Raw genomic sequence first — 14,505 nt, 5'->3', positions numbered from 1 at the left:
CGCGGTGGGCAGGGGTCGGATTGCTGAACGCGGCTCTGGAGGCGCGTCGCCCCAGCTGTCCTCCGCGGCTCGAGCACCCCATTTCTCTCCCTCCCCTCCCTAGCGCTACGGCCTGGGGTCCCGGGGAGGGGAGCGGAGGGAAGGGACGAAGAAGAAGGAGGTTTCGCGGAGTGCGGGCGGCGTGGGGCGAAGCGCGCGCTGCCTCTTGCTCTCCCGCCGCTGCTTTTGCCTCCTCGCCCGGTGCCGCGGCCCCGGGGCGGCCGCACTATGCAGGCGGACTGCCGGCCGCCGCGATGGCGAGCCGGGCGGTGGTGAGAGCCGAGCACAGCCCTCAACGTTTCCTAGTCCGGGCCGCGGTCGCCGCCCCCGCCCGGGCCGCGTTCCCCCTCTCCCGCTCCTACCCCCTCCCTTTTCGCTCCAACTCCTCCTCCACCTCCTTCCCCAGGCCTCTGTTCCTCCTCCTCTTACTTATCCTGCTCCTGCTGCTCGAGGACGCCGGAGCCCAGCAAGGTGAGTTCTTCCCAAGGAGTGCGCTGGGCGCGGGGCCCCGGGGGCCGTGGGGGCGCCGTGGGAGCCTCTGGGGCGCAGGGTGTCCGGGTCGTTACGGAATCTGCAGACGCGCAGGGTAGTTGTGCGCTTCGGTGCCTCGCCAGACCTGGTCCCCCACTCGCTGGGTTGAATTGCAAAGCTTGGCAGGCTGTTTTTCCCCAAGTTGGCGAGGCTTTACTTTTGGGGGAGCCCATTCATTTTTTTTTTTGAAAAGAGGGAAGTGAGACCTTGCTATGAAGACCTCCTTTGGGCATTGGATTGTTCTGGGGAAGGTATTTGTGAGGAAAAGGAGAGGTTTTGGAGATGCGCTGTCTAATGTTAAGCTAAGTGGATGGATGGACAGAGTAAAACGGCCAGGTAATTGAATAGCATCTTAAATCCATTGAAGGGAGTTTGACGACGATTATCTTTTGTGAAAGTGTCAAGTTCAAAATCGAATAGAGTTTATTCTGGTTATCTTTGAGTCTTGGATTTAGAACATGCCCTTTGCAACCCCTGCCTATTCAGGATGGTGGTCTAGATAGATTGTTTGGGTCAGACTCTGCGTCTGGGACCCAAGGTAGCGTGCTCTATTGCCCAGACGGAGCGATCCGTATTAAATGGGCAAGCCCTTACAGAAAGTGACAAAACTTCTTTCTTACTACAATCCTTCGAGAACGTATTCCAGAGCGTATAAAGCTATTTACTTAATAATCATAGTTGAAAGAGAATGCTGGGCTGATTTCTTCCCCCTTTTAGTACTTTTTTCAGGCATTGAACAGCAATTTTGAAAACAATTTGACATCAAATTATTGAACACATTTCTCCATTGAATTTCCATTTTATTACACTGAGAGAGATAAGAACTGGATTGTTACTTAACACTTGGAAGATATTTGTTTGTTTGTTTTTAGGTTGATTTCCACGTTTAAGTCCAGCTTAATGTTGCTTTCATGTAGTTTTCAGTAGAGTATGGAATCATGGTCTTAAGCAGGTCATTGTGAAGATGCTAAAACTTTGACAGGCATGTGGAAATATAATGTAAATGGAAACAATGTATTTGGTAAACTGACCTCTTTCAGCTCTAGGCAGCATTCAGGTTTCAGTTAGATCATCTTCTTAATCGAATTCTTGAACATCAGCACTTAATAAATTAGAGTGAAATTCCTTTCCTTCATTAAAGTTTTAGAACCTATGCTTCTATTTTCCTCCTGGTAGAAAGAAAAAGCAAAACAGGATTATATTAACATATGGCTAACACTGATTGAATGGGTCTTATTTTGTGACAACCCTTAGTGATTTACATCTATTAACTCATTTAATCCTCACCACAGCCCTCTGAGTTAAGTATTGTTATCCCATTTCAAACATAAGGAAACTGAGACACCCATAAAATAAGTTATGTTGATACAAAGTATAACTACATAAGCAGGATACTCTGACCACTTTTACTTATTTTAGAATCTGAAAGTGTTTATGTCATGTTTAAAAAAAAAGATCTTTGAATAGTTTATAACTGATTAAATGTCTCCTCTGCAAATGAGACAATTGCCTTGTTTTTAGAGTTTCTCAAGCCTGGCCTAATTAAACATGCAACATTACCTTTTTTTTTTTTAATTTTAATTTTTACCAAGCATTTTAACAACTAGGGTATCTGGTTCTCTTTCCCAGTGTCATGTTTATAAAAACATCTGTATAGATTAACACAAATAGAAATGATCCTGATAATTTAAAAGACCTGATTTCTAGTTCTCCCAAGTTGATTGGGTAAATTTTGTAAAATCACTTAAGTTGTTTGTACCTCAGTTTTCTACATCAGTGATATGAGTATATGCCTGTTTCTTAGCTTGATAAAAATGAAATGCTAGTACATAGGAGTCTGGCAAAGGGTAAAGTACAAACAGCTATAACTGATTATCATTGTTATCATGAGCTTACTAAATTGATAAAGTAAGGGTCATTTAGGTATACATCACCTGAAAACCCAGAAATTGTATGGCATTTGAATTCCCCAATTTTTAAAAAATTGTATTTCTTACTCAGCGGATCCGGATGCAGTCTGTGGTGCCGTCCATGTTACCGGTCTTAACAGATGTGCTTTAGGGTCCACTGGGATTCTTCACATAACCTGGAAGGAAGTCTGACTTTGAAATGAGAAGCAGTGCTTTAAGATACTTATAGAATTTTTTCTAATGGGGATGTCTACTATATTGTAATGTTAAGTTACAAGCTGGAGTTTTTACTCTATCAGAAGTCTTTATAATAAGATTGGAAGGAGATAATAAAATGATAAAAGTTGTTTTTCGATGGTAGAGTTGTAAGTAAGTTCTTTATGCATTTTCCAGTGTTCTGCAAATTGCAATAAAAGTAAGCTGTGAGAAAGTGTTTTGTGATATACAGATTTTTTTTTCCTTAGCCATCCTAGGTAGAAATGCATTTAATATGTATTTTGAGGTAGAAATGTATTTCAGGATTTTTTTCTTTTAATCTTTCAGACCTCATTTTGAAGTGGAAGGTGCTACACTCATTCCAGTTAATGCCACACATTAATGCCATTCTTCAGCAGATTTTCTGCTGACCAAATGTTTTTTTTTCTTTTTATTTGGTCTAGAATAAAATTTGTCATTGGTCTGAAAACTTGTCAACCTTTCACAACAGTGATGTATTTAATCTTACTTCATTAATATATTTGTAATTTCTGTTTATTCACATCTGTTTGACTATGATGCTGTTTTAGACATGGCTTATATTTGTGTGTCTTGAGTTCTGAGTTTGATATTAAGTTCATCTTCAAAGTCTTTCTTGTTTTTATCGAAAGCATTATTTACCTATAAAGTGTATGTCTCTCTAAAAAACTTAAATTGGTGGAACTTATGCTGATTGCCTATTTGTTACTGTAATAAATTTACTTAATAGGAAGTTCCGCAACTGAATGAATTTAAGTCTTTGGTTTACATTATGACTGTAGGAATTTGTGTCGCCTCATCTCAAAAGCTCAGCTTCCTCATTTGTGTCATGGAAGGTTTGCCTACCTTCTGGGTTAGAATTTTTTTCATTTTGGCTGCGCTGAGCCTTCATTGCTTTTGTGCAGCTTTCTGTAGTTGCGGTGCATGGGCTTCTCTTTGCGGTGGCTTCTCTTACTGTGGAGCACAGGCTCTAGGGGGCTCGGGCTTCAGTAGTTGTGGCACGCACACTTAGTTGCTCCACAGACCAGGCAGGGATTGAACTCATGACCCCTGCATTGGCAGGCAGAATCTTATTCACTGCGCCACCAAGGAAGCCCGTAGATTAGAATGTTATTTGAATGTGGTAAACTATCAGGGGAATAAATTTTAAAAATCCATTGAGACTGACTTCTTTATGCCTATGAATAGAAAATATTCATGAAAGTAATTATTTTTGTTAGCTAATTTAATAAATCTGTCAAATTCTTTTTTAAAAAGAATCATTCAGTTTCACAATGATTTTTGAACTAATGTGTGAAAAAAATGTACAGTCTGTCAGTAGTGCCTTTATTTGCTTGTGATGCAGGGAAATAGTTTTTGAGCAGTATTTGTGAATTGTTGGAAATGAACACGTCCCAGTGCAAAGAACATTTATAATTATTACTAATATTGACATTAGGTTAATTTAGAATTAACCTAATTAATTATTTTTGGTCTGATGAAACATTAGGGCTCTTAAGTTCTTCCCTCGTGGCTCAAACAGTAAAGAATCTGCCTGCAATGCAGGAGACGTAAGTTTAATACCTGGGTCTGGAAGATCCCTTGGAGGAGGTCACGGCAACCCACTCCTGTATTCTAGCCTTGAAAACTCCATGAACAGAGGAGGCTGGAGGTCTACAGTCCATGGGGTTGCAAAGAGTCAGACATAGCTGAGCAACTAACACTAGGGCTCTTATATATAGTTTTTTTGAGAGGCAAAAATCAAAGCATGCTTTTTCTTCTCTATTTCTGATGAATTTTGCATAGTGGAGATTAGAAATATAGCACATATTCCATGTGTTAATGATCAAATTTAAAATCCATATTTTAAAAGCTTGTAAATTAAAAATTAATTGTAAAATTACAGGTTAATGATTTTTAGGTAGATTTCCCAATGTTATCAACAGAGAGGAAACTTTATTTTGTTCTGGAAATAATGAATAGTTCTGTGTGAACATTTAAGTTTCATTCTAAAAGACCAACAAAATGTGTTAAAGTATCAGTACTAGAATTTAAAAGATAATGAATTAATTAATTTCCAAAAAGAAAGCATCAGATTATAGTATGATGAGGAAAGTCTTGATTTACATAGAGTTAGACTTTAAATATAAGATTGTACTTTACAAAATAAACCTAGGGTATGAAAGTTCCGGTGGTAATCCTAGGTATTAATTAAATGCATGCAAATAGATGGTTTTCACTTCCACTTCTTGACTAGTTGGAAGGATGTGGACTGATAACATGAAACTATATAGATCAGGAAAAGCTTTTGTAGAGGGAGTCATATTTGCTAAATGTGATTGTTGATATAGGAAGTGAGACCACTTGGCAGTTTTTCTTGTGTGGCTCACAGATTCAGTTTATTTTATAACAACCTTATGGCCTTAGCACTTTATTTATTTTAAAAATATCATACAGATAACAATTATATAACAATTACTCAAAACCAAAAATTTAACTAATAATTACAGTCTTACCTCTAATCTATCAATTTATAATTTTTGTTGGGCTTCCTTTGTGGCTTAGCTGGTAAAGAATCCACCTGCAATGCAGGAGACTGGGGTTCAATCCCTGGGTTGGGAAGATCCCCTGGAGAAGGGAAAGGCTACCCACTCCTTTCCCTGGAGTATACTCCTTTCCCAGTATTCTGGCCTGGAGAATTCCATGAACTGTATAGTTCATGGGGTCGCAAAGAGTTGGACATGACTGAGCGACTTTCACTTCACTTTACTTCATCTTCCTTTCTAGTCCATGTTCACACACCTACATAATCTTATGTGGTTGTAATCTTAGTAGTGTGGTGTTATGTTCTGCAAACATACATGTTAAAATTAATATAGGCTGATTTAGTAAACAGAAGGCTACTTTGAAAATATGGCAAGACAAAAATTTTGAAATTAAAAATTTTTTCACAGGACATTTATTTATGAAGTAATTACTATATTGTTCAAAAACTGCTATTACATTATTTTCTTTAATCCATTTGATTAAATTCTTCATTTACGATAGGATCTTTAAGAAAGTATGTCAGTTCAAACGATTAGTTTAGAAACCCACATAATGCTAATTTTCCAGGTCCTTATGTGGATTGAATCAGTATACTCTATTAGTACAAAAAAATACAAATAGTCACATAAACTAGAACTTAATGAATGCCAGTGTCCACTGAAGCAGACGGATAATGGAATGATCTTAACAGGCTGCTAAAGCATCGCCTGCTAGATCCACCTGCACTCTGAAGGTACGTAGTTGGAAGAAGATCTTTGGCTAGCTGCTTGAGTTACTGGAAAGACCCCAAGATGCACAGTCCCTCAACTGCTTTCTAAGGAGAGGAGGCTCAGCGTTCCTTGCTTCTGTGGAGTACAGTTTCTGGGAGTTTGCAGTCAGGACTTAATTGCTTGGGATCAACTCTCAGCATGAGAGAGTTCCAACTATAAACTCCCAGGGTGTGTGCACATATGTTAACACAGCCCCAAGATAGTTATGAACGAGTAAAATACTGTCATTGTCTTCAGGGATCCTGCAGTCTAGTTGGGGTAATAATCATCTTCGAGTTGGAGCGTGTGTGTAAATAGTCAGGGAAAGTTGCACAGAGCTGTGAGTTTGAAAAGGAGGGTAAGCTCACAGTGCCTAGGGAAGTAGGAGAAACCTTGCTGATAAAATGGTTTTAAGCAGATCAGCTGTTAGGGTCAGTAGATTCCTAGTTCACAGGGATGAGTGACATTTAAGGAGTAAAGATCACAGCATCAGAATAGCAGGGAGTCAGGAAACTTGTGAGTGTCAAAGCCAGCCCTGCTGCGGTGAGTAGCATGCCTCAGCCTCTGGCCCTGGCCCACTGCTTCCTCCGCAAGCCCCATACCCTGCACTCTTGCCCCATATTTGGGCAAATATTTGTTGGTTCTTTTCTGAGGGCTGTGGTTCTGTGCACTGGGGCACTGCCCTCTTGGAGCTCTGTTAATACTTCCGTAGTATGTCCAGTAGCCCCTTTACCACCTAAGATAAAATCTACCATCTTCCCAGTATCTAGACTCCTGTGCTTTTATAGCGAGAGGAGTCCTTTGCGTTTTATATATATTTTTTTCAAAATCTGGCCCCTCCCTTCCTTCTCTGACTTTATCTCATCCCTCACACTTTATATATATATATATATATAGTTCTGTGTAAAACTGAGATTTTTATTCCTCTCATATGTAATTTGATCCTGTTTTACCTTGTTCTCTCTACTGATCTCTTTACATGTATCAGTTTCTCTACTTGAAGAGAAAGAGCCCCTTTCCTTATCTGCTTGGTCACCTCCTTGTTATTTAGTTGCTGAGTCGTGTCCAACTCTTTGTGACCCCATGGACTGTAGTCCGCCAGGCTCCTCTGTCTATGAGATTTCCCAGGCAAGAATACTGGAGTGGGTTGCCGTTTACTTCTCCAGGGGATCTTCCCGACCCAGGGATTGAACCCATGTGTCCTGCTTGGGAGGCAGACTCTTTACCATTAAACCCCCCGGGAAGCAGTAACCTCTTATCATCCTTCAAATCTTCCTCAGTATCATCCTCTCTGAGAAGAGTTCTCTTGTCACCACATGCACTCATCTCCAGATGGTAATTCCTAGTTTTTTCTGTTCAGTCATTAATCACAATGTATATTAAATATTTATATCTGGCAGAGTTTTATTCACTTTCTAAATTCTAATACTTACCATGATGTCCATCATTCAAAAATGTGAATTTAGGGTAACTCCCTGATGGTCCAGTGGTTAGGACATGGTGCTTTCATTGCCAAGGGCCTGGGTTCAGGCCCTGGTCAGGGAACTAAAATTCCACAAACCACTCAGCCGGGCCAAAAAAAAAAAAAAAAAAAATTCAGAACTCATTTCTGCGGTGAATTTGCTGCCCCAAGCATGTTATTCATTAGTCTCTGGGCACCTGCATGTCCTTCACACTGTTGTCCTTTGTCTGATTCCCTCAGAGCCTGGGCTTCTTAGTTCCATGGAAATAGAGCCTTTTCTTGAACCTTAACCTGCTTGCACAGGGCCTGACATTCTGCCCAGTGTTCTCCCAGCCACCCTCTTCCCAGGAGTTAGACTCTTTTGCTTTCGTAATGAGAGGAGTCCCCCCTCAACTGGAACTCTGAACAAAGCCACGGCTGCTATTTAGAGAACACTGCTGTGTTGCCCTGTCAAATAAGTTGGTCTTTAAGAGCTGTGCTAAGCCAAAATCAATGAAAGCCAGTGAGGTGCACTCCTTTGCCCTCTCATTCAGATTTTGATTTGAATAGTCACCTCCAGCTTTATAAAACTCCCTAGTTTTGGTTCTAGTTGTTGCCTGCCTCCTTTTTCTTTGCTGGCTGAAATTCCTGGAGCACATTCAGGTAGCTTCACTAATCTGGTGTCAGAGGAAAGTAATGCGAAACAGGCTGGAAAAGTCAGTGGGGACAAGATTGTGGAGGACTTCCACTGCAGGGCAGACTGAAGCGTTTGTACCTATGTGATATTAGCAGTGACATCACCCTTAGCTACCTCTGCTTCTACCCAGTCCCTTTGCCCATTTCTGGATCACCTGTCTCAGCCCAGGTCCATCATCCCATTGATGCTTTTCCCCATGTCCTGGATAGATCCTAAACCTGGCCCACATGCCAGTCCCCACCGCTTTCTCTTGTTCTGAATAGCTCAGGGTTGCTGGAGAAAGGCGTGTGACCTTTGTGACTAGATCTGCCTCAGGTAAGGACCATTGGTCGAACCTCCCATGGGATTTCTGCTCAGCCACAGCATCGTGACTGACCTGCCTTGTCCTAAACCCTTGTCCTGTTCTTCATCCCTGCAAGTAAAACTACCTCCTGCCTCGCCTTTTCTTCTTCCTCAAATCATCTCTTCCACCTTGTCCAGAACCCTGCTTTATTGGGGAATATAAGTTGTGCTTTTAGTAGAATTTAAACTTCCATGGTGCTTCTTAACCGTGTATCTGGAAACATAGTCAAGACGCCACTGGCTTATATATACATCTTTTCTTTCAACTGGTTGCTTTGCCCGCAGCTTATATTTCTCCTTTTTTTCAATGACCAACTAACAAGTAGACTAAATTTGTGCTGTACATTTTCTTAGTGTCTAGCACACATATTTGTTAAATGATGATTTCCTTGCAGTCTAGCTTCTGCTCTTCTGAAAGTGTCTTTTCAACTATGAGTTGTTTTTTTTTTTTTCTTTTAAACCCGAGAGGTTTCTTTGTCTTCATTATTTTTTAACTTGGATGGAGTTTTAAAGTATAGAGATGTTGGAGTCAGACATATATGGGTTTAAATATTAATACTAGGCATGTCACGCTCAGTGTTTTTTTTTTAATGTATAACTCACCTCTGTAGAATGCATGAGGCTGTGACCAAATCTAGGCAGTTGCTAAATTTTGGTTCAGTGAGTAAAACAACATGTGAATGAAAATTTTGTGATGATTTCCTTGCAGTCTAGCTTCTGCTCTTCTGAAAGTGTCTTTTCAACTGTGAGTTTTTTTTTTTTTTTCTTTTAAACCCGAGAGGTTTCTTTGTCTTCATTATTTTTTAACTTGGATGGAGTTTTAAAGTATAGAGATGTTGGAGTCAGACATATATGGGTTTAAATATTAATACTAGGCATGTCACGCTCAATGTTTTTTTTTTTAATGTATAGCTCACCTCTGTAGAATGCATGAGGCTGTGACCAAATCTAGGTAGTTGCTAAATTTTGGTTCAGTGAGTAAAACAACATGTGAATGAAAATTTTGTTTCTCTTTCCCTACTCTACAGTTAAGATTTCCATTTTCAAGTGTTGGCTTTCTGTTGAGATCCAGTGCTTCTCCATCCTTCTGGTCCTTCTTCCCATTTTCCCTACACTTACTGTATAGGAAAGTTCCACCCCTAGCTTAGTGAAGGGGTCAGGCCGTGTAGTGAAGAAATGAGAGAGCAGGGTGTGATTGTTCATGTGAAATATCCTTACTTGGCCTCCAGCCCACTGAGACCTTAATACAGGTTTTGGCCCCTCGCTTTGGGCCTCCCCTTTCTCCAACTTCCTACCTGTTGATAGACTTCAACTTTCTTTGATCTCCACCCTCAGATCATTTTCAGCTTCATGGTTCCTCTCTCTCTTCCAAGCATGAACTATTTCTGGTTACTCTTTTTATCCTAGATGCTAACTTTATAGGTCTGGATGTGAGACATTCTGTTGCATGGGTGGAGGAAGAGTGTTTTAGTTAGGAGGGTTATAGGGAACTGAAAATTACACATGCTTAAAGTAAAAGGTAATTTTGGAGAGCATTTTGAGGTAGTTTGCGGAATCTTCTTAAGGACTTAGCCAGACTAAGCTCTGAGAAAAGCAGAGATGCAGCCAGACCTCAGACACCAAGGGCTCTGTCTTGTTACAGTCAGGCTTTCTCTGTATGTAGCAGATCATGGCTGCTGGCAATCCTCAAGGCTTATGGCCTCAGCACTAGAGAGATTCTGGGGTTTCCCTGACATACAAGGGCAGGAAATGGGAGGGCAGGGTAAGTTGGCCTCAGATGGGCCCAGTGTGAGTCAGTACCCACCCTTGGACCAGTTAGCTAACCAGGGGGCATGTGGTCATATGAAAACTGTTGCAAACTACAGAGTAGTTCCCAGAAGGAAGGGAGGGTACTAGATATGTAGACATCATCTTCAGAGAGATTGTTCACATTTATAGAATCCACTGCACTTTATGTAAGTTCTTACCAAGCCCTCACAGTTACCTTGGGAGATGGGTGGTATTATTCCCATGTATAGTTGAGGATGTAGAGGTTAAGTGCTGGGATCACCTCAGAAGTTGGCATAGCTAGAATTTACATTGGAAAGTCTGTCTGATGCCCAGGCCTGTGTACTTTCTGTTGTATCACTTATCTACCATTGTGCCTACCCTTGTGTTTTGAGTTCATTATTTTCTAAATTCGGCAGCATATGTTAAGAATCCAGTGCGCCTTGTTTCTATGTCTGTGGCTACCCAGGCAAACAGAATACCTTGCCTGCCTAGCAGAGTTCTACAGCTGGTGTGGCAAACCAACATAAATATGCATAATTAAGCACATTCAATAAAGAGATTTTAATAATGGAAATGGAGAGAAAGACCTGGACTTTCAGAAAGGTTTCCCAAGAGAACACTGAGTAGGTATTTGCCAGGTGGCTCCGAGGAGTAAGGACATTATTGTTGGCAGAGCTGAGAAGTGCAGAGGAGAGAGTGGGTGGAGCATGCGGGAGTTACCTGAGAGCCCATCGTTCCAGAGCGGGGGCAGAGAGTTTGTGGGAAAAGTTGAGATGAGATGGGAAAGGGAGTCAGGGGACAGATTATAATGGACTTTGTATTCTTGTCGAAGAGTTTGAGAACAGTTGAAGGTTTTTAAAATGAGCGACCTGCATGACCCAGTCTAAGAAACTGGCAGGAGTGTGGGCAAGTGGATTGGAGACGAAAAAAAGGAAGTGGAGGGAACCGTTAGAGAACTCTTGAAAGGGCCTGCACTTGTTCAGAGGGACTAAATTTAGAGATACTAAGGAAACAAAGTATAAAACTTAATGACCAGTTAAATCTGAGAGAGCAAAGGTCAGTTAAAAATGCTGTTTTTTTCCTTCTGGAATTGTCTTCTCTCTGCTTTCAGCACCTCCCTCATCCACAAGTAATTGTCTAGTTAATTGCTATTTATCCTATGCATGCGCACGCACACACTGTATCACATCCATTACTTCCCTGCAGTACTCAACATTCCAGAAATTATTCATTAATACTATGTCTGTCTTACTATTTTGTAAATTTTGTAAGGACAAGGGCCTTGTCATTTCTCTTGTTCTAACACCTGGTTCAGTACTTGGCACATGGAAGATGCTCATTGAATCTTGGTACATGAGTTTGAATACTGTGGAATTTCTGAGTGGAGATGCTTAATATAGAAGTAGATGACAGATTTGAGAATTAGGAGAAAGGTTGGAAACTTTGGAGCATTCTCCACCTAGTGGTAACTGAAGTCAGGGTGGAGAGATGGCCCTGGCAGCATACAGAGAGAGGGGAAAGAGCTGGAGAACCGCAGAGTCAGTTATCTGTAGTCAAAAGATGTCAGCTAAGATGCTGGAGAAGTGGCAATTAGAGAGTTTAAAGAAGAACTAAGTTGGGGAAGAAGAGTTCTAAGAAGGAGGGAGGGCTGATAAGAAAGGAAGGAAGGTGGGAGGGAAGGAAAGGCCAGCAATACCAGATGCTGTGGAAAGGTCACAGATGATAAGGATGGCAAAATATCTGTTGACTTGGCAGCTCGTAAACTGACCGCTTTAGTGAATAGTCCCATTGGGAAGGTAGGTCTGTGCTTCCTGGTGCTGCCATAACAGATCACCACAAATTTAGACGGCTTCAAGCAACAGAAATTTATTGTCTTACAGTTGTGCAGGCTGAACTTCGGAAAGTCAGGTATCGGCTGGGCCATGTGCTGTCTCTGAAGGCTCTAGGTGAGGGCCCTTCCTTGCTCCTTCTAGCTTCTGGGAGTTGCAGTCTTTGGAATCCCTTTGCATCGTTCCAGTCTGTGCCTCTGAAGTTGCGTGGTATTTTCCCTATGTCTGTATCCCTGTCCAACTTTCCCTCTTTTTATAAGGACACCAGACACTGGATTAGGATTTGTCCTAATCCAGTATGACCTCATTTTAAATTGATTACATCTGCTAAGACCTGTTTCCAAATAAGGTGACATTCATAGGTTCCAGGAATAAGGAACATATAATTTGGTTGTTGGGATAATGGGGTCTAGGGGGAGCGCAATCCATCCCACAACTGTCTAAAAACTGAATTATTGTATTTTGAGCCTAGAATGGGAGGGCGTACAGGAGGAAAAGAAATAAGACAGCAAACGTGGAAAACTGACAAAGCTCTCTCTATAAGAAAAAAAAGTGGGAAAAAGTGGCAGATACTGGGGAACACTGGGTGGAGAAAGATTGTGTGTTTTTTTTGTTGCTCTCATTGTTAGAATTCCGAAATTTATTAAAAGCGTGGACCCTTCCTAGGCGCCACTGTAGCAAAATTGTACCTGTCGTGCAAATGTAAAATTAACACATCAAAGATTTTATTCAACTCATTAATTAGTGAAGGAATCAGTAAGAGGTTAAAATGTGTCCAAAGAGTATTTGAGAGACTAGGTGTTTAGATAGGCAGTCTTAGGCTGTGATTGCTAGATTAGATGACTAAAAGTGGGCTATTAGGGCTCTAAACTGTAATATTTGGATTTTTTTTCAACTGTCCAGAAATTATATACATCTCCACAGGATAAAAATCTACAATTTTATAGGAATAAAACTAGCATATGACCCAGCAGTCCCACTACTAGGCATATGCCCTGAGAAAACCCAAAACTGAAAAAGACACATGTACCCCAATGTTCATTGCAGCACTATTTACAATACCTAGGACATGGAGGCAACCTAGATGTCCATCAACAGATGAATGGATAAAGACACAGTGGTACATATATATAATGAAATATTACTCAGCCATAAAAAGGAACCCATTTGAGTCAGTCCTAATGAGGTAGATGGACTTGTAATTTAGAGCCTTGCCAACATCTGCTGGATCATCGAAAAAGAAAAAGTTCCAGAAAAACATCTGCTTTATTGACTATGCCAAAGCGTTTGACTGTTTGGATCACAATAAACTGGAAAATTCTGAAAGAGATAGGAATACCAGACCACCTGACCTGTCTCTTGAGAAACCTGTATGCAGGTCAGGAAGCAACAGTTAGAACTGGACATGGAACAACAGACTGGTTCCAAATAGGAAAAGGAGTACGTCAAGGCTGTATATTGTCACCCTGCTTATTTAACTTCTATGCAGAGTACATCATGAGAAACGCTGGGCTGGAAGAAGCACAAGCTGGAATCAAGATTGCCAGGAGAAATATCAATAACCTCAGATATGCAGATGACACCACCCTTATGGCAGAAAGTGAAGAGGAACTAAAAAGCCTCTTGATGAAAGTGAAAGAGGAGAGTGAAGAAGTTGGCTTAAAGCTCAACGTTCAGAAAACAAGATCATGGCATTTGGTCCCATCACTTCATAGGCAATAGAGAGGGAAACAGTGGAAACAGTGTCAGACTTTATCTTTCTGGGCTCCAAAACTACTGCAGATGGTGACTGCAGCCATGAAATTAAGACGCTTACTCCTTGGAAGAAAAGTTATGACCAACCTAGACAGCATATTGAAAAGCAGAGACATTACTTTGCCAACAAAGGTCCGTCTAGTCAAGGCTATGGTTTTTCCAGTAGTCATGTTTGGATGCGAGAGTTGGACTGTGAAGAAAGCTAAGCACCAAAGGATTGATGCTTTTGAGCTGTGCTGTTGGAGAAGACTCTTGAGAGTCCCTTGGACTGCAAGGAGATCCAACCAGTCCATTCTGAAGGAGATCAGCCCTGGGATGTCTTTGGAAGGAATGATGCTGAAGCTGAAACTCCAGTACTTTGGCCACCTCATGCAAAGAGTTGACTCATTGGAAAAGACTCTGATGCTGGGAGGGATTGGGGGCAGGAGGAAAAGGGGATGACAGAGGATGAGATGGCTGGATGGCATCACTGACTCAATGGACGTGAGTCTGAGTGAATTCCGGGAGTTGGTGATGGACAGGGCAGCCTGGCGTGCTGCTATTCATGGGGTCGCAAAGAGTCGGACACGACTGAGCGACTGAACTGAACTGATAACACAGTGAAGTGAGTCAAAAGAGAAAAACAGGTATCATATACTAACACATAGATATGGAATCTAGAAAGATGGTACTGTTGAACCTA

At 41.3% G+C, this 14,505-nt stretch overlaps 1 protein-coding gene across 1 annotated transcript in view; it reads left to right on the top strand.

Moving 5' to 3' along the window:
• Window positions 1-6: 6 nt before the first annotated feature.
• DCBLD2 (discoidin, CUB and LCCL domain containing 2) overlaps window positions 7-14,505 on the top strand; it is an 84,488-nt gene continuing 69,989 nt past the window's right edge. The window contains exon 1 of the mRNA XM_010841925.1: window positions 7-510. Coding sequence (XP_010840227.1) covers window positions 294-510 — 217 coding nt within the window. The 5' untranslated portion in view covers window positions 7-293. The remainder of the gene's footprint in view (window positions 511-14,505) is intronic.

The sequence above is a fragment of the Bison bison genome, unplaced genomic scaffold (genome assembly GCF_000754665.1).
Source record: "Bison bison bison isolate TAMUID 2011002044 unplaced genomic scaffold, Bison_UMD1.0 scf7180017864168, whole genome shotgun sequence".
Lineage (NCBI taxonomy): Eukaryota > Metazoa > Chordata > Mammalia > Artiodactyla > Bovidae > Bison > Bison bison.
This window is presented reverse-complemented; position numbering and strand designations above follow the sequence as displayed.